Below are 21677 nucleotides of genomic sequence, written 5' to 3'. Positions count from 1 at the left end.
ATTGGAAATCCGCAACATTCTATTTGGAATAACGTTGGCGTCGATTGATGAATCTTCGCAAAATTTTCCAAACTTTTGGCCAGCTCCGGTCCGCTCCTATCCTGAAAATTTCACGGTGATTCGTCAAGCGGGGGCCGAGAAAAAAGGGGGGTCCCAAAACGCGTTTTCCCCATGCATTTTCCCATAGGACCTGTTGACGCAGCTACAGCCCAAAGTGCTGAACGGAATTACACCAAATTTGGCAAAGAGGTAGTCCTCAGTTCAGACTCGTGCCTTTTGCTTAAATGGTGTAAATCCGTTCAGTAGTTCCTGAGAAAATCAAAAGTTAAATCACATATATATCTGGGCGGAGCCTAACCACACATCTCATCGTGAGATCTGATTGGCTGTCAGCACTTCATCCAAGAAGTGTTGGCAGCCATCTTGGGACCAATATACATGATAGCACCTCATTAAAAAGCATTGCAGTTAATAGAAGGTTTTAAGACTTTAGTTACATTATAAATCATTTGTTGATGGTACCATACTCATTTTAGGAATTGTGGTGTGTTCTAAGGTGATTTTACCATGTGAAAAAGCCTTCTGCTGTGATATCATGAATCATGTTTGAGAGAAAACTATTTTCTCATGCTTTTCCCACAGAGGTTTGGAAGGTGATCTATAAGCTAAACTGAGAGCATATTTTCTGTAAATTCACATTATCTTTCTCAGTCATGTGAGAATGAAGTCTGACATTCTCAGTAAAACATGTACATCCAACAAGGGCAGAGACTGTCAGTTGATTCCTTTGTGTTCTACTGCAGCTTCCCATAGTGTTCTAAAGAACAACTAGAGCGCTAACAGTCCTACTTATGACAAAAGTATGGCACACCTGAAGCCATCTTGAATGGAATAAAGTGATAACACTTAAAACATTTAATTTACAAAGGCACAAAATGAGGGGGTTCATTTTGCCATAGAAATTATGATTAGTGCTGCAGAAAGAAAAATTAGGGCACATTTTGACTTCTCAAATCCTCTTCTATTTCATAAAAAAATTCTGACATGCAGACTGAAACGTGGTGAGCAGTAGCTTTACTACAGTGATCTAATGAGCAACTAGAGTGCTAACATTCAGAATTTATGGCAAATGTGTGACACATCTGAATGCCTTCTTGATGGAACCAAAGTAAAAAACTGAAAGTATTTCCAACTGAGGAGACTGCAGTAAATGAGGAAATGAGGAAACTTCATAACAAGTAAATCTCCCAAGATGGCCACCAGAGACAAAAGAGCCCAAATGCAGCGCAAATATCACCCAGATGTAGCCCACATGTAGCCCAATGACAGAAGTGTGCAAAACACTTATTTTTTGTGTATTTGCAGTTTTATATAGTGCAGACTTGTCAGGTATTAGAGTGCTTTACATGAGCATTGGTTACATCACACAAGATCAAATTCATTTTGGTTGTAGACATGGGGAGATTAAGTGATTTGACCAGAATCACAGAATGTTGAGCTGAAGCAGAAACTCCAACCTGGTTCCCCAGTGAATGTTGAGCTGAAGCAGAAACTCCAACCTGGTTCCCCAGTTGCAAAGTCTGCAGCTCTGGAAGTAATACCACATCCTCTCCCCTAGGTGCAACATTTAATCAAGTGGTCAACTGGATAAAAAAACATAAAGATTACAAATAATTTAAAAGTTCTTTTTCGCTATTTGAAAACTCAGAAAATATGTCCTCATTTTAGTTTTTTAGAGCACTAACCATAATTTTGATGCAAATAAGACCCTCTCATATATGTCATTTCTAAAGGAAATACTCTAGGTATTACAGTTTTGATTACATCAAGATGACGTCAGGCGTTCCACACTTTTGTAATAAATATAGAATGTTAGCAATCTAGTTGTTCATTGGGATACTGTTGAGAGGCAGAGGCCAGGGGCACGGACTCTGAAAATTGAAGGCAGGTAGGAGATTTCAGAGGCAACAATTTGACCACACTGGGCAGGCAGGAAGGGCAGTGGCAGCACAACAGACTATGGAGGGCAGTGGAAAGGGGGGCAGGATCAACAAACCAACAATACAGGACTGGCAAGAGAGGCTGTAGCAATATAATAGACCATTGTGGGCAGAAGGAAGAGGCAGTGGTAGTACAACCATACATGCCAACAGCCCCGTTTCAGCCAGGAAACGTCCAATGTTTTTAAGCTCAAATGGGCTTTATTTGATCTGTCTCCTGTCTACAATCTCCTCTTTTTCAATGTAACTCAAAGGAGAAAATCAATACCCCAGTTTTTTTTCAAAATCTCCCTCTTACCAAGTTCAAAATGTTCGCAAGTATGGTACATTGGATCGTGGTAGGAAGGAGGAATTGGGGTAGGGACATGGACTCGGATCACAGAGGACAGGAGGGACATGGAGAGGTGCACCAAACTGACCCTACAGGGCAGGCATCAGGGTTTGCAGCAGCAGAATACACCACACAGCGCATGCGGGACGAGAGTGCCGCACAACAATCCATAGAAAGCAATAGGGAGGGGACAGGACCATGCACATGGACAACAGAGAACAGAGGGGAAAGAGGCAATGGTAGCTAGCTGACCATAATTGACAGACAGGAGAGAAATCTGCAGCATAACAGACCATAAAGGGCAGGTGGGACGGATCAGGGGCATTACAATGGAACAGAAAAGCCAGGAGGGAGAGAATAGGGGTCTGCACATAGAAACAGAGGGCTGGGGGCAAGGGGGCAGGGCAGGAAAAGCAAGATGACCATGGAGGTCAGGCAGGATGGGCACTAGAAACAAGACACCATCTAGAGCAACAATGAGACTATGATGGCATACACACAGACCATGGAGGGAAGGTGGGAGGGGGTTAGGGGCAGCTAGCTGACCACACAGGGAAGGTGAGAGGGGCCATGGCAGCACAGAAGACCATGCATGGCAAGCAGGAGGGTTAGTGGCAGCACAATGGCTATGATGGGCAAGAAGGAGGGTGCAGGGGCATGCACAAATGACCATGGAGGATAGAAGGGAGGGTCAGGACCTGGGCACAGACAAGAGAGTTCATGGGAAGGGGCCTCACAACAGACAGTGCGGGGCAGGCAGGAGGAGCAGTTGCAGCACAACAGACCAGGGAGGGCAGAAGGGTGTGGCAGTAAAATGGACCATGGAGGACAGGAAGAAGGGGATAGGGGCATGGCATGTGGACAGACAGGGTGGAGGTGGCAGGGACAGGTTACAGTCATCTGACAATGCTAGGCAGGCGGGAGGGGAGTGGCAGCACAACAGAACACTCAGAGTAGATAGGAGTGGCAGGTCCATGGAACATGGTGGGCATAAAGGATGGAGCAGGGGCATGCACAAAGACATCGGAGGGCAGGGGGAAGGAGAATAGGGGCAGCAAGCTATGCACAGAGGCTAAGCAGGAGGTCAATGATGGGCCATAGAATTGGGCAATGGAGGGCAGGAGGAGTGGACTGGTACATCATGCTAAATGGAGGGCAGTGGCAGCACATCAGACCATGTATGGCAGGAGGGAGGAGGCTAGTCCATGGATTCAGACAACAGAGGATAGGGAGGAGGTGGATGGGGCAGCAAGCTAACTGTTCAGAGAAGGTGGGTATTAGGAACTTTATTGTTTTTAAAATGTGTGTCTGTGCGAACTACTTAAAATATGAACAATTATGCAGCATAATCTCACTTTTATTCAGGAAGAAGAGGACGTTTGTGACTGTGACTCCGGGCTCACTTAGCAGAAACACCCCCTGACCCTCCACCCCCCATCGCAAAATGTAATGCCCGTGAAAAGGGTAGATGGACGCAGTGTTATATAGAACATAGTCCTGAGAGCACGATTGAAAATGAAAACTAGATATAGTATATGGTATAAACTATGCACCAAAAAGTGTGATATAAGATGAACCGGGCGTGAAATATAATATGCAATACATTGTGCGCAATGACAGATTCATTGGAGAGCGCGAGATAGCACAGGCACTAGCGTGTGCTATGCGATATGCGCCTTGGAGTGTAATATGCACAGGGCAGTGTTGTGTAACCTAACTAGTCTCTAAAGTTGTAATATAAAATATGTGCTGGGGAGTGTAACGTTGCATATGCACTGTGACAAAGATATTGATCCCAGATTGTAATATGTATGGCATAGCGCTGTGCGTTATAACATAGGCATCGAGGAAGGCACGTCAGATGGGGCAATATAAGCCGTGCGAAGGCAAGTGTGGCATGACATATTCACGGGGTGGTGTTACAGTGCACATGGGCTAGAGAGTGTCATAGCATACGCACTAGCTGGTGGAATACAACACAGAGGTGTGAGGCAATCGGCGGGCACTGGTGGGTGTAACACAGCATTGGGCTCAGCCAGGAGCACACTGTGACTCTCAAGTGAGGTTTGTCTCCTTTCCAGAGAGTGAAATAAAAAGTATTACACATCCGGCGGTGGATGTGTGTTTTATTAATCGTGAGGGGGGTTTCTTGCATAGTTTGGTCGAATTTTTGTCGAATCCCCTTTGAATGGCTTGGTGTGCGTGTATATTAAATGTGCCCGTCAATAACTACCCATGTTTGTATAAATAAACGACAAGGGTGTCTACTTGGAGAGTACCCACCGGCGTGGGCGACGGGATTAGGCACGGTAGGGCGTCAGACACGTCAGAGCTTCACTAGCGGTGTAAATACATTCCATGTGGATTCATTCTATGCATAGTCGCCTTTTAATGAATATCACGCAAATCGTCATGGTGATAGGTACATACGGTTTGTCCAGCATGTCCTAGGTGTTTCTATAAATATATATTTTTTTTAAATAATAAAAAACAACGCAGCCCCCTCCTAAAGAATAAAAAAAAAAAAAATAAGGCCATGACCCGGGGGTTGGGGTCCCCGGGGCCGATTAAGGCCTTGGGAGGGCCAAATGTATTTTTTTCAACAAAAAAAATTAGGGTGCAGGCCCTGGGGGATGGGATCCGCAGAGCCAGTAAATTAGAAAAAGAAGGAGGGCCACACAGCCCTCCTTCTTAAAAAAATAAAATAAATAAAAGACCGGCATCGCGCTGGAGGCCATGCCCCCTCCTTGCAGTACTCTGCAAATGCGCCCCCTGGCCAGTTGTAAGTTGGGGAATTAATTCCCCTTCAATACTGAGGGTCCCTGAGGGCCAACTAGCCCAACAGGTATCTCCAGTATGCGCCAGGGAGCTGCAATGCAGACAGGTGTTCTGAGGCCACGCTCCTTTTTACACCTCTATGCAATGCAGCTCTGTGGTGCTTATTGGAGGTACCTAGTGGGCTAGCTTGACCCTAGGGATCCTCAGGATTCAAGGGGACTTAATCTCTCAACTTAGAACGGCCACAGGGCGCGTTTACACAGTGGTGAAGGGAGGGGACGGGGCCTGAGGTGATGTGTGCAAACACGCCCTGTGGCGCGTTTTAAGTTGGGGAAATAATTCCCCTTCAATCCTGAGGGCCCTGGGGGCCAACTAGCCCACCAGGTGCTTCCAGAAAGCGCCACTGATCTGCGTTGCAGAGAGGTGGTGCAGGCCGTGCCCCTTTTTACACCTCTCTACAATGGCGCTTACTAGACGTACCTAGTGGGCTATTTTGCCCCTAGGGATCCTCAGGATTCAAGGGGACCTAATCTCCCAACTTAAAAAACGGCCACAGGGCGTGTTTACACAGTGGAGAAGGGAGGGGACGGGGCCTGAGGTGACGTGTGCAAACACGCTCTATGGCGCGTTTTAAGTTGGGGAAATAATTCTCCTTCAATCCTGAGGGCCCCTGGGGGCTAACTAGCCCACCAGGTGCTTCCAGTAAGCGCCACTGAGCTGCGTTGCAGAGAGGTGGTCCAGGCCGCGCCACATTTTACACCTCTCTGCAAGGCAGCTCTGTGGCGCTTACTGGAGGTACCTAGTGAGCTAGTTGGACCCTAAGGACCCTCAGGATTCAAATGAACTTAATCTCCCAACTAAAAACGGCCACAGGGCGTGTTTACACAGTGGTGAAGGGAGGGGACGGGGCCTGAGTTAACGTGTGCAAACCATCCCTGTGGCACGTTTTAAGTTGGGGAAATAATTCCCCTTCAATCCTGAGGGACCCTGGGGGCCAACTAGCCCACCAGGTGCTTCCAGTAAGCGCCACTGCGCTGCGTTGCAGAGAGGTGGTCTAGGCCGTGCCCCTTTTTACATCTCTCTGCAACGCAGCTCTGTGGCGCTTACTGGAGGTACCTAGTGGTCTAGTTGGACCCTAGGAACCCTCAGGATTCAAGGGGACTTAATCTCCCAACTTAAAATGGCCACAGGGCGTGTTTACACAGTGGGGAAGTGAGGAGACGGGGCATGAGGTGACGTGTTCAAACACGCCCTGTGGCGCGTTTTAAGAGGTAGTTTTAATCCCCTGCCCTATTATTGACTAGGGGCTTACAGAGGAGGTCATGCCGATCACAGGGGGACCCCAACGCATAGTGTTCCCTAGTGTATGTAGGTGTTTTCACTGTATTCTGAGTGTCTTTTAACATAGCACTGGCTCTAGGACTGGTTAGTCAGACTCAGTTACCACCAGTATCCGTCTGAAAAAGTTGAGGGTTCAGGATGATTTTGTAACAAGGCTTCTTTCTGCTCTTCTGTTTGTTCTTTCTGCACGTTATCCTTCTTCCTGCACTTTTCTTCGTCTTTGAGGACTTCTGTTGCTTCTTTCTGCATTTCTTTTTTTTCTTTGTGTGTTTTTTCTTCTTTCTTCACATGTCCTATCTCTGTAGGCATAGTTAGAAATTAGCATTTAAAAAACCTTTGAAATTCACTGAAAAAACCATAGGTTTCAGGCACGTTATAGTTAGGAATTAGCATTTAAAAAACCTTAGAAATTCACTGAAAAAACCATGGGTTTCAGGGGCGTTATAGTTAGCTGGACTTTTCACTCGTACAAAACCATTGAAATTCCCCCGTTATAGTTAGTTCAGCTAACTATAACTCGCGCGCCCGCAATGCACTGCTGATGACGTCACATATTACATCACTCATGACATGGTCAGTGACATCACTGATGACATCATCCTTGTGATAGAGTGGCAGACCTCCTCTCCCCCTAATATAACCTTTGATACACACATTTAAAAATAGAAACAAAAATTTTCAAAACAATGGACATACCAATACCAGTTACAACAACCTATTCAGTAATTCTAAGATCCACATACACATCCACTCATTCACCAACAGTCCTATACAGTCACTCATACATGTACTCACTCATCATATGCACTCATACACCTATACATCCTGTTACACAACGCCACTCATCCATAGAGTTACTCACACACAGTCACTCATGCTAATAAAGAATACATCCATTTACTTGCATATACAGTTATACACAAACCACCACACTTACTTCTACAGAAACTTACACATACTTAATCTTTTAAACAATCACTTATAGGGGGGGCGTGGCCGGCTGTGCAGCGGAATGGCCGCTTGTTGAGCGCGCTCCGCCGGCCGGGAGAAAATCCTGAAAAAATCCTCACAAAGGCGAGCTCCTGACCTGCCGCTGCCCGCTGTGTCCTTGATTGTGGCGATCGGGCACCCGGCGCTGTCCTCCCAGTGCTTCCCTGACGGGTGAAAACGGAGAAAATCGCCGGATCGAGACTGGGCAGGATCCCGCTAGCGCCGGTCGGGCGAGGAGATTACGCGAGCCCGAGGTCTCGGCCTGGTGGTGGCCCGGGGCTGAGGCGCTGTGATCCCGAGGCCTATGCGCGCCGATGGTGGCGCCGGAGTGCTATCGAGGGCCAGTCTGACCCCGAGAGGCGACGGGGGCCCGAGCCCATTGACGGAGGCGAAGATTGCAGACATTGGAGGTGAGGGCGGCGACATCTGGAGCTGTGGCGCGGGCCGGAATCGGCCTGAATGTGCGGGAGGAGCGGTTGCGGTGATCTGCCCTGCTGCGACGGGAGAGATCGGGAGCCCCTGCAGTAACGGATCAATTGCTGACGTGCCCCCTCACGCTGGTGCTTAAGGGCTGAACTACATATTAACGGGTCCCTTGGGCTGGCCGTATGGGTGATCGTGCTTGCTCCCTGGGCCTGTGAGAAGGGACGGGGAGCCCTTGCTGCCGAGGAGGTTGTGGCGATAGAGTGAGCATCGGAGGCGCCTGCGGGCCCGGACTGGGGGCACGGCTTGGAGCTCGCCAGGAGTGGTGGTGGAAGAAACGCCCGTGTGCATCGAGGTGGGACCGTCGCCGGACACGCTGGGGGGGTCTGTTGACTGACGCTGTGGTCCCTGCCATTGCTGCTTATGTTAGGCTGTCGGTTTGGGAGAGAGCTGCGCGGCCTTAACTGCGGAACTGAATTGTGGCGGCTGGTTGACATTGTTGTGGAGGTGCTCGAGGAAGAACTGGCGGGCTCGGCGAAGTGAGGAGGGCATTGAGACCGCCCTGGGAACGGACACAGGAGCATTGTGGAGGCGGCGCGCTGCCGCGTAGCAGGGGACGTGAACCTGCGTGAGTCCCTGCTGGGGTGTGACTGGACTGGGCCCCCTACCTGGGCCCGATGCCCCGTGGCAGTCATGGGCAAGCACGACGCCAAACAACCGAAGCTGACCTTTGACAGTAGGCGCGCCTCACGCCATACCGAGGCAGAACACGACTCGCGAGAGGGGGGATCCCAGGACCCGCAGACAGATGGCCAGAGTGGAGACCTGAAATCCCTCATGTTGGAAATGAGATCCAGCCTGCGAAACATTGATTCCAAACTGGACGCCATGGCCGCGCAGCTGGACTCCGTCAAGTCGCAAGTGTCGATCCACGAGACTGGTTTGGATGATCTGGAGGGCAGACAAATGAAGTTCCATGAATTCCAAGTGGAGACGAAGGAACAACTACTTCACATGGACACTCTCCTTAGGGTTATCAGATCCAAAAATGAGGATTTAGAGGCGAGGTCGCGACGCAGTAACCTCCGTATTACGGGAATCCCGGAGACGACGGCCATTTCCACAATGGAATCCTACGTCACGGAGTTGCTGCACGAGCTGTTTGATCCTCACCTCTCCTCAGTCTTCGTGGTGGAGCGAGCACACAGGTTGCTGGTCCAGCGCCCCCCGGTGGGTGCCCCGCCCAGACCTATTATAGCGAAACTCCTGAACTATCAAGACCGGGACATAGTCCTCAGGAAGGCACGGGAGAAAGGCACGATCACACATAAAGGAAACACCATCTCCTTTTACCCGGACTTCACCCCGGCGGTGCAGGCGGCAAGACGCGAATTCCTTCCCGTCAAGCGGATACTGCTGCAAGCACAGATCCCATACTCGCTGCTATACCCGGCAAAGTTGAGGGGGAAGTCCCACTTTTTCACAGATGCGAAATCTGCGCTAAAATTTGCCAAACAGACCTGTGGGAGGCCGAAAAAGGGACGTCGAGAGGCTGTTGTGGGGACGGAAGACAATCTGAGCGATAATGACTAACTTTTTGAGGCCGTGGCTCAGGATCAGGTCGGACAACTTGTGCGGACTGGCGCCTTGGATAATGCTGAGGGGGGCTATTTATCACCTCGAGGATCTAATCAGTCCTATTGCTGGAATTGGAGGTACGCGGTGGGTTGCGTGCGGACAGACTCCCTGAAGTATTCCCGGCCACCTTGCCTGAAGCAAGGAAATTCGCCAGCTTTGCAGCGCCCCCCATGGGTAGAATCCCAATGACTTTGTTGTGGGTTGTATGTTTTGATTATTGTGGGGGGGGGTATTTCTACAACCTGTTTGGGGGGTTGGAGTGGGTGGGGGGGGGAGGTGAGTTTTTGGTATTGTTTATCGCCAGTATTGAAGGTATGCTTTGAGCTAATTGCACTACAGTGAGCCGAACATCACACAATGGGTTTAGTCATTATGCCTGGATTAGTAACTCTAGAAAATGGCTGCTAGTGCCCTAAGTTGCCTTACTTGGAATGTCCGGGGGCTTAATGATGGCCGAAAGACGAGACTGGTTCATGCATATCTATCCCGTCATAACATAGACATATGCATACTGCAGGAGACGCATTTGAATGTGACACCCTCGCAGAGACTCCGCCATACTAGATGGGGACATGTTTATTCATCTACATACTCTACTTATGCACGGGGGGTGGCTGTGCTGATCAAGAAGCGGCTGGACTGGAGGGCGAGGCATGTGTTGAGTGACCCGGAGGGGCGATACGTTCTGGTACAGGGGCTCTTGTGTGGGAATTATGTGACCATCGCTGCTGTATATGGTCCCAACGTTGACTCCCCTGAGTTTTTCCACTCCCTTTGGTCGGCGGCTGGCAGTTAGACCGTGATATGGGGAGGTGATTTTAACGCTATTTTGGATGATGGGATGGATAGGAGGGGAGCTGCCCGCGCTTTGCATCCGGCGGCCAGTGCCGCACTGGGGGCGATAGTAGCTGATGGGGATCTTGTTGACATCTGGCGCTGCCGCCACACCCAGCTGAGAGAGGGAATGTGCATTTCTGACCACCACAATTCATGGTCGCGGCTTGATTACTGGTTGGTGTCTCATGATGTTGCCTCATGGTCTGTGGATGTCGCACACCTGCCCAGATCACTCTCCGATCATTCCCCGTGTGTGTTGAGATTGGCGCTTCCGGGCGCGCCGCAGCGCTGCTTTACCTGGCGTCTTCCACCTCACGTTGGCTACCATTACGCGGCCCCCCAGAGCTGCGACGTATATCCACGAGATCCACAATATATCTGGGGAAATTCTCCGGGGCGGGGGGGGGGAGATTTTGGTGGCTTTTTCGGCCTTCTACACTACTCTATATAGAGCTACGTTGGACGAATGCCCTGAGGGCATGCAGTCATTCCTAGACTCTATTGCATTAGCCTGGTTCAACGACAACCACAGGAAATACATGGACCTCCCGTACACTGTTGCAGATGTGGTGCAGGTCATTAAGAGTTTACCCCTTGACAAGGCCCCCGGTCCTGATGGGTTAACCACGGCCTTTTACAAGGTCTACGCTGAAGAGTTGGCGCCAAAATTGCTGGAGGTCTATGGGGAAGCCCTGGAAACGGGGGAACTACCCAGCTCCATGAGGGAATCTACAATAATAACTATATTGAAGCCTGGGAAGTCAGAGACCCAGCTAGATTCATACAGGCCACTCTCGTTGATAAATGTAGATGTAAAAATATACGCAAAATTGATCGCCAATCGACTGCAGCCACTGCTACCCATGATTGCACTCCCTCATCAGTCCGGGTTTATCCCGGGGAGGTCGACGTCACACAACTTGCGCACCATTTTTTCAGTATTACATTATTTACACCCTGAAGAGCATGCCGCAGTGGTGTTCCTTGATGCCACGAAGGCGTTTGATACCTTGGATTGGTCGTTTCTGTTCACAATTCTGAGTCGTATGGGGTTCAGCCGCTTTTCATAAACAGTATTCGGCTACTTTACAGCTCCCCTAGAACTCGGATTAGGGTCAACGGGATGCTTTCGGACCCGTTCCCGATATCCCGTGGCACACGACAGGGGTGCCCTCTTTCTCCACTATTGTTCGCAATAGCAATGGAGCCGCTTGCGGCGCGGGTACGCCAACACCACACGACTCGAGGAATAGGCTTCAGTTCCAGACGGCTTCTGATTTCGCTCTACGCGGACGATGTTTCTTTATACCCGATAAACCCGAAAGAATATCTGGACCCTGTTTTGAGGGAATTTATCCGATTCGGGGGCCTGGCTGGGATAACAGTAAACTGGTCCAAGTCGGTGATTTTCCCTTAATGGACGGCACGCCTAAATCAGACTCTGAGTATCCGTTGCAATGGGAAGCAGACAGGGTAAAATACCTGGGAATATCGATCAGCAGGGATGTGCAGGAAATCTGGAATCTAAATTATGGGAGAACCATGACATGGTTGGAGGAGAAGGTCAAAATATGGACGAAACTCCCGCTCTCTTTGACTGGTAGGCTGGCCTTAACTAAAATGATTGTACTCCCCAAGTTCTTGTATCTGTTCGCAAATATTCCCATTCCCTTAACGACACATTTCTTTAATTCTCTAAGGTCAAAGCTTGTGACGCTGGCATGGGCAGGGGGTCAAGCAAGAGTATCTTGGGAGATGCTGAAGCTCCCGTTGAGGCAGGGAGGGATGGGGGCACCGGACATGCGGTTATATGCGCTCAGCGCTCAGGCTCAGTATCTACACTTCTGGGTGCACCCAACACCTTTCCAGCCACACATGGCGGTGGAACGTGACATGATCGCGCTGACTCCGTTGAATGTGGCGATCTGTATGCCAGCTGGCCGCCCCGAGTGGACATAGACACTGCCGGCACGCTGAGATGGGCCTGGGGGGAGCTGCGAAAGAGAGCGGAGGTCCCAGTACTTTATGCCCCATCGTTGTCAACAGCACGAAATCCTTTACTGCCGTGTGTTGTGGATGGCATTGATGGGACACTTGTACAGAAAATGTGCCTCATCACGTTTGCTGACTTATTTCCTGACAATGTGTTCAGACCCCCTCCATCTGGAGAGGGAAATGATGAGGTGCCCTTCTCTGAGAGATTCCTGTATCATAAGCTCCGGGCGGCATGTAAAGCCCTTAGTGGGGACTTCCCGGCTGCCCCGCTGGTCTTGGATGCTCTGGAACGCGTGGTAGGATCTCCGTCCTCCCGCAGGCTGGTAACGCGGATTTATAAGACTATGCAAGATTCGGCTCCGGTGATCTGCCCTAAGTCACTGCAACACTGGAATGCTGAGCTGGCCGTCCCACTGACGGAGGATCAATGGAAGTTTTGCTGTGGACAGCTGACTGAGCTGTCTCCCAATTACAAGCTCAGATTAATTCACTTCAAGTTTCTGCACAGGTTTTATAGAACCCCTATAGGGCTGCACAGGATGGGGCTGTGCACGGATAGTGAATGCTGGAGATGTGGATTCTCCCCAGCTACGTTTCTGCATATGGCTTGGGACTGCCCAAAAATAACGGAGTTCTGGTCGCGGATATTCACCTCCCATCAATCAAACCACTGGACGGTCTGATGTGCCGACTCCTGAAGTGGGGTTACTGGGGTTTGTCAAAAATACATTGCCAAAAGCGCGTAAATTGCATGCTTTGTTATTATTGTTTGCCAAAAGACAGGTGGCGCTGTGCTGGGGTGGGAGGAGGATGCCAACATTTGAGGGCTGGTTGGCTGCGGTGACATACGGTCACACTCAGCTCTCTGTTTTTTGGGAACTCATGCCACCCACTTCCAGGCCACGAGATATCTGGGAGCCATTTCTGCAATGGACACAAAGCCGGCAGGTTGTGAATGAGTAGGTCTGTGGGGGCTCCTGGTTTAGGATACCACTGAGGGATGGAAAGAGTGGGAGGTGGGCACGCATATTTGGCCCCGTGAATGCCGCTGCAGAGGGAGCGCACCTATGTACAAATGACGGGGAAGGTGTATAGCGATGGCTGCGAATCTGGCGGAAGGTATGTAGACGGAGTGAAAGTGTAGGGAAAATTAGTCATATTGAGCCCTCGAAAGGTACTGTACAGGTGGAGGTTCTACGACGCAACGGGTTATGTAGCCAACACCCAGCAAAATGTATGATTTAAAGTTGCATCCATTATTCTCTATGTTTGTCCCACGTTCAGGCATAATGCTATGAGGGAATATACTGATCGTACTGGTGTGTTCCTTTTTTTTTTTTGTTTTCTTTTTTTTGTTGTTGGACTATTGTATTGTATGTAATTGAACATGTCAATACATTTTTTTTTATTTTTTTAAAACAATCACTTATAGAAACACATACTTATTCATACAGGAACTCTTTCAATCTCTCACTCTCACATATACTCACTTATATACACCAATAGTCACATATACTAGTTTAAAACATATGTAGTTACTCATAAAGACACTATTGAGACAGTCATTCACTCACTAACACACCCATGCACACACTCATCCACCCATACAGTCCTGCACACATGCTGTCTTCAACACATACAAACAGTGAGTCACTCATTCATGCACCTATGCACTACGTAATACCCCCCACCGAACCATACCGACACTCAGACACTCATACTGATACTCAAAAAACCAACTAATAACCTATATAGACAATCATGTAGCTACTCACCAACCCATGTAGCCACTTATACACAAAGTGAGAGACTGATACAGATATTTACATATTTAAACATTACTCACTAAGCCATGTATTCACTAAGATACACTTAATCAGTCAGTTATACAATCAATTTTTCAAAAACAAATCATCCATTTAGACACTTATATACCCATTTATTCTTCCATCGACCTTGAGATATACATATATAAAACATATGTAATTTTCAGAAAAACACACATTCACTGGATGATGTCATGAGTGATGTCATGAGTGATGAGTATGCTTTGAGCTAATTGCACTACAGTGAGCCGAACATCACACAATGGGTTTAGTCATTATGCCTGGATTAGTAACTCTAGAAAATGGCTGCTAGTGCCCTAAGTTGCCTTACTTGGAATGTCCGGGGGCTTAATGATGGCAGAAAGACGAGACTGGTTCATGCATATCTATCCCGTCATAACCTAGACATATGCATACTGCAGGAGACGCATTTGAATGTGACACCCTCGCAGGGACTCCGCCATACTAGATGGGGACATGTTTATTCATCTACATACTCTACTTATGCACGGGGGGTGGCTGTGCTGAGCAAGAAGCGGCTGGACTGGAGGGCGAGGCATGTGTTGAGTGACCCGGAGGGGCGATACGTTCTGGTACAGGGGCTCTTGTGTGGGAATTATGTGACCATCGCTGCTGTATATGGTCCCAACGGTGACTCCCCTGAGTTTTTCCACTCCCTTTGGTCGGCGGCTGGCAGTTAGACCGTGATATGGGGAGGTGATTTTAACGCTATTTTGGATGATGGGATGGATAGGAGGGGAGCTGCCCGCGCTTTGCATCCGGCGGCCAGTGCCGCACTGGGGGCGATAGTAGCTGATGGGGATCTTGTTGACATCTGGCGCTGCCGCCACACCCAGCTGAGAGAGGGAATGTGCATTTCTGACCACCACAATTCATGGTCGCGGCTTGATTACTGGTTGGTGTCTCATGATGTTGCCTCATGGTCTGTGGATGTCGCACACCTGCCCAGATCACTCTCCGATCATTCCCCGTGTGTGTTGAGATTGGCGCTTCCGGGCGCGCCGCAGCGCTGCTTTACCTGGCGTCTTCCACCTCACGTTGGCTACCATTACGCGGCCCCCCAGAGCTGCGACGTATATCCACGAGATCCACAATATATCTGGGGAAATTCTCCGGGGCGGGGGGGGGGAGATTTTGGTGGCTTTTTCGGCCTTATACACTACTCTATATAGAGCTACGTTGGACGAATGCCCTGAGGGCATGCAGTCATTCCTAGACTCTATTGCATTAGCCTGGTTCAACGACAACCACAGGAAATACATGGACCTCCCGTACACTGTTGCAGATGTGGTGCAGGTCATTAAGAGTTTACCCCTTGACAAGGCCCCCGGTCCTGATGGGTTAACCACGGCCTTTTACAAGGTCTACGCTGAAGAGTTGGCGCCAAAATTGCTGGAGGTCTATGGGGAAGCCCTGGAAACGGGGGAACTACCCAGCTCCATGAGGGAATCTACAATAATAACTATATTGAAGCCTGGGAAGTCAGAGACCCAGCTAGATTCATACAGGCCACTCTCGTTGATAAATGTAGATGTAAAAATATACGCAAAATTGATCGCCAATCGACTGCAGCCACTGCTACCCATGATTGCACTCCCTCATCAGTCCGGGTTTATCCCGGGGAGGTCGACGTCACACAACTTGCGCACCATTTTTTCAGTATTACATTATTTACACCCTGAAGAGCATGCCGCAGTGGTGTTCCTTGATGCCACGAAGGCGTTTGATACCTTGGATTGGTCGTTTCTGTTCACAATTCTGAGTCGTATGGGGTTCAGCCGCTTTTCATAAACAGTATTCGGCTACTTTACAGCTCCCCTAGAACTCGGATTAGGGTCAACGGGATGCTTTCGGACCCGTTCCCGATATCCCGTGGCACACGACAGGGGTGCCCTCTTTCTCCACTATTGTTCGCAATAGCAATGGAGCCGCTTGCGGCGCGGGTACGCCAACCCCACACGACTCGAGGAATAGGCTTCAGTTCCAGACGTCTTCTGATTTCGCTCTACGCGGACGATGTTTCTTTATACCCGATAAACCCGAAAGAATATCTGGACCCTGTTTTGAGGGAATTTATCCGATTCGGGGGCCTGGCTGGGATAACAGTAAACTGGTCCAAGTCGGTGATTTTCCCTTAATGGACGGCACGCCTAAATCAGACTCTGAGTATCCGTTGCAATGGGAAGCAGACAGGGTAAAATACCTGGGAATATCGATCAGCAGGGATGTGCAGGAAATCTGGAATCTAAATTATGGGAGAACCATGACATGGTTGGAGGAGAAGGTCAAAATATGGACGAAACTCCCGCTCTCTTTGACTGGTAGGCTGGCCTTAACTAAAATGATTGTACTCCCCAAGTTTTTGTATCTGTTCGCAAATATTCCCATTCCCTTAACGACACATTTCTTTAATTCTCTAAGGTCAAAGCTTGTGACGCTGGCATGGGCAGGGGGTCAAGCAAGAGTATCTTGGGAGATGCTGAAGCTCCCGTTGAGGCAGGGAGGGATGGGGGCACCGGACATGCGGTTATATGCGCTCAGCGCTCAGGCTCAGTATCTACACTTCTGGGTGCACCCAACACCTTTCCAGCCACACGTGGCGGTGGAACGTGACATGATCGCGCTGACTCCGTTGAATGTGGCGATCTGTATGTCAGCTGGCCGCCCCGAGTGGACATAGACACTGCCGGCACGCTGAGATGGGCCTGGGGGGAGCTGCGAAAGAGAGCGGAGGTCCCAGTACTTTATGCCCCATCGTTGTCAACAGCACGAAATCCTTTACTGCCGTGTGTTGTGGATGGCATTGATGGGACACTTGTACAGAAAATGTGCCTCATCACGTTTGCTGACTTATTTCCTGACAATGTGTTCAGACCCCCTCCATCTGGAGAGGGAAATGATGAGGTGCCCTTCTCTGAGAGATTCCTGTATCATAAGCTCCGGGCGGCATGTAAAGCCCTTAGTGGGGACTTCCCGGCTGCCCCGCTGGTCTTGGATGCTCTGGAACGCGTGGTAGGATCTCCGTCCTCCCGCAGGCTGGTAAGGTGGATTTATAAGACTATGCAAGATTCGGCTCCGGTGATCTGCCCTAAGTCACTGCAACACTGGAATGCTGAGCTGGCCGTCCCACTGACGGAGGATCAATGGAAGTTTTGCTGTGGACAGCTGACTGAGCTGTCTCCCAATTACAAGCTCAGATTAATTCACTTCAAGTTTCTGCACAGGTTTTATAGAACCCCTATAGGGCTGCACAGGATGGGGCTGTGCACGGATAGTGAATGCTGGAGATGTGGATTCTCCCCAGCTACGTTTCTGCATATGTCTTGGGACTGCCCAAAAATAACGGAGTTCTGGTCGCGGATATTCACCTCCCATCAATCAAACCACTGGACGGTCTGATGTGCCGACTCCTGAAGTGGGGTTACTGGGGTTTGTCAAAAATACATTGCCAAAAGCGCGTAAATTGCATGCTTTGTTATTATTGTTTGCCAAAAGACAGGTGGCGCTGTGCTGGGGTGGGAGGAGGATGCCAACATTTGAGGGCTGGTTGGCTACGGTGACATACGGTCACACTCAGCTCTCTGTTTTTTGGGAACTCATGCCACCCACTTCCAGGCCACGAGATATCTGGGAGCCATTTCTGCAATGGACACAAAGCCGGCAGGTTGTGAATGAGTAGGTCTATGGGGGCTCCTGGTTTAGGATACCACTGAGGGATGGAAAGAGTGGGAGGTGGGCACGCATATTTGGCCCCGTGAATGCCACTGCAGAGGGAGCGCACCTATGTACAAATGACGGGGAAGGTGTATAGCGATGGCTGCGAGTCTGGCGGAAGGTATGTAGACGGAGTGAAAGTGTAGGGAAAATTAGTCATATTGAGCCCTCGAAAGGTACTGTACAGGTGGAGGTTCTACGACGCAACGGGTTATGTAGCCAACACCCAGCAAAATGTATGATTTAAAGTTGCATCCATTATTCTCTATGTTTGTCCCACGTTCAGGCATAATGCTATGAGGGAATATACTGATCGTACTGGTGTGTTCCTTTTTTTTTTTGTTTTCTTTTTTTTGTTGTTGGACTATTGTATTGTATGTAATTGAACATGTCAATACATTTTTTTTTTTTTTTTTTAAAACAATCACTTATAGAAACACATACTTATTCATACAGGAACTCTTTCAATCTCTCACTCTCACATATACTCACTTATATACACCAATAGTCACATATACTAGTTTAAAACATATGTAGTTACTCATAAAGACACTATTGAGACAGTCATTCACTAACTAACACACCCATGCACACACTCATCCACCCATACAGTCCTGCACACATGCTGTCTTCAACACATACAAACAGTGAGTCACTCATTCATGCACCTATGCACTACGTAATACCCCCCACCGAACCATACCGACACTCAGACACTCATACTGATACTCAAAAAACCAACTAATAACCTATATAGACAATCATGTAGCTACTCACCAACCCATGTAGCCACTTATACACAAAGTGAGAGACTGATACAGATATTTACATATTTAAACATTACTCACTAAGCCATGTATTCACTAAGATACACTTAATCAGTCAGTTATACAATCAATTTTTCAAAAACAAATCATCCATTTAGACACTTATATACCCATTTATTCTTCCATCGACCTTGAGATATACATATATAAAACATATGTAATTTTCAGAAAAACACACATTCACTGGATGATGTCATGAGTGATGTCATGAGTGATGTCACTGACCATGTCATGAGTGATGTAATATGTGACGTCATCAGCAGTGCATTGCGGACGCGCGAGTTATAGTTAGCTGAAGTAACTATAACGGGGGAATTTCAATGGTTTTGTACGAGTCCAGCTAACTATAACGCCCCTGAAACCTATGGTTTTTTCAGTGAATTTCTAAGGTTTTTTACATGCTAATTCCTAACTATAATGTGCCTGAAACCTATGGTTTTTTCAGTGAATATATATATATATCTGGCAAGATTTGTCTCCACTGTGCTGCAGCTTCTATCATTAAAACACAAGATTCACCTACCTGTGTGCGGCTCTCCTTAATGGGAAAACTTGGATGTTGCATGTTGTTACGGCTGGTCCCGGTCGTGGGAGAAGCCCTGCGGCAAGAGGAAGCGGACTGCGTTGGAGTCACATGTCTACCAGCACGAAAGGCAGGAGGTTGTTTTTAGAAGTTCTAAGGTGCAGCGAGTTGTGAGTATGGCTCTTTCCAGGCCCACTGTGGTTTTCAATGTTTGAACACTTTTGCAACGTGGAGCAGCTCACTGGAGTTTGATTATGGCACTACAGAGACCATCAGGCTCAGCGAGAGCCGACGCCCACTGGGGCGGGTGACTGATATGATAAGTACTGCCAGGTGCGACACGCTGTTTGAATGGACTGCCTCTGAAGAAATGCTGCATAGCATGAAACGCGTCAGGCTGCTTTCATATCTGGCAAGATTTGTCTCCACTGTGCTGCAGCTTCTATCATTAAAACACAAGATTCACCTACCTGTGTGCGGCTCTCCTTAATGGGAAAACTTGAATGTTGGATGTTGTTACGGCTGGTCCCGGTCGTGGGAGAAGCCCTGCCGCAAGAGGAATCGGACTGCGTTGAAATCACGTCTACCAGCGCGAAAGGCAGGAGGTTGTTTTTAGAAGTTCTAAGGTGCAGCGAGTTGTGAGTATGGCTCTTTCCAGGCCCACTCTGGTTTTCAATGTTTGAACACTTTTGCAACGTGGAGCAGCTCATTGGAGTTTGATTAGGGCACTACAGAGACCATCAGGCTCAGCGAGAGCCGACGCCCACTGGGGCGGGTGACTGATATGATAAGTACTGCCAGGTGCGACACACTGTTTGAATGGACTGCCTCTGAAGAAATGCTGCATAGCATGAAACGCGTCAGGCTGCTTTAATATCTGGCAAGATTTGTCTCCACTGTGCTGCAGCTTCTATCATTAAAACACAAGATTCACCTACCTGTGTGCGGCTCTCCTTAATGGGAAAACTTGGATGTTGGAGGTATATATATATATATATATATATACTGCCAGTGATGTGAGGGTAGGTATTCACTGCTGGTTTAGAGCTTTTGTTTTTAATTAAAGAAAGTGGTGAATCACATCCTAAAAAAATACTGGCTAGATTTATCGCTTTATACAACTTGATAGAATGCAGCCAAAGATCAAAAATTTTAAATTCTGTAAATGTTTGATTTAGGGATTTGTGCATTTGACCTTTGTTTATACCATATTGCACTTTGGTGGTTGATCCCATTTTACATGATGACCTTTGAAAAATGTATAGATGACAAAGGATACTGTAAATAAGACATTTTCCATACTGTCAGTTTGTAGCACTGTCAATAATTTCATAATAATTTATCACAACGTTCTCGTTGTCCCACCACCTCTAGCTACATCTGCGGTAGAATGTCAATGTAGAGCAGCGACTGATCCCATTAGACCATACCTGCATTCATATGTCCTCCAGAGATCGGTGCATGAGAAAGGATGGCTACATGGGCTGGTCCTGCAGGCGTCCGATGAGCAGCCTTCTGTTACTCCATTGGATCGTAGGACCATCACTGTAGCAGTACTCCGATTATTGAGAGGCAACTGGTAGTTATTGAATCGCACGTCTTTCATACACCCTAGGTCAAAATATAAGGGAAGATATGGAAGACCATTGTATACAGCTGTTTAACCCTGTAAAATGTGAAGTAGAATTTCACTCCAAAAATGCTCATCAGTGACAGCATAATATCGGAGATGGACATATTTCTCCAATGTACAAGTGTGCACTAACATCCACTATGCCACCTTGAATCCTCTTGTAATAAAAAGACTTTAAACAAGTCCTAATTCTTACTCTTTTTTTTCAATTTTCCCACATACACAACAAATGATTCTGGATTTACCTCTCCACTCTGAAAATTATAAATGTTCAATGCATATAGGTATATACAAATCATTAACATCTATGATTTAATCCACACACACCACATTTTGAGGCATGCAATGGAGAAATCTACAACCTTATTTATACCGGTCAGAGTGCGACACAAAGTATTGATGCGTAATTATCAGTACATTTTCCAAAAAGTAGAATCACAAAGTGGCAAAGCATTACATTAAAGCCCTTTAACAATTCATAAAAGCCTGCAAATGAAGACATGGTATAATATGTATAGACCTTATTCACACATTCCCTCAAGCTGGCAAGCCTCCTGCTTCCAAGCCCTAGCAATACATTGATGCACGAGGAAATACTGCAATAGGGTAATCGGTGGAGCAAGCACTTCTATGGTGATTGGCCCTCTTGCATGCCGCTTACACAATAGAATGGGCAGCAGTGAAGTTTATCATACTCTCTCACACAAAAGGCCCAAATAGTTGAAAATGTATGTCCATTTCTCTATTTTATATCCCAGAGCCCTGGTGGGACATGATTGTGACCTTCACCTTACCAACTC

General features: G+C 48.1%; 1 protein-coding gene across 1 annotated transcript in view; it reads right to left on the bottom strand.

Annotated features, from left to right (window-relative positions):
* LOC146776290 (neural-cadherin-like) overlaps positions 1 to 21677 on the bottom strand; it is a 567428-nt gene that overhangs the window by 49012 nt on the left and 496739 nt on the right. Inside the window, exon 30 of the mRNA XM_085637108.1 lies at positions 20675 to 20855. Within this exon, the coding sequence (XP_085493234.1) occupies positions 20675 to 20855 (181 nt within the window). The remainder of the gene's footprint in view (positions 1 to 20674; positions 20856 to 21677) is intronic.

The sequence above is a fragment of the Triturus cristatus genome, chromosome 12 (assembly GCF_964204655.1).
Source record: "Triturus cristatus chromosome 12, aTriCri1.1, whole genome shotgun sequence".
Taxonomy (NCBI): domain Eukaryota; kingdom Metazoa; phylum Chordata; class Amphibia; order Caudata; family Salamandridae; genus Triturus; species Triturus cristatus.
The sequence above is the reverse complement of the archived record's forward strand: the minus strand, read 5'-3'. Positions and strand labels throughout refer to the sequence as shown.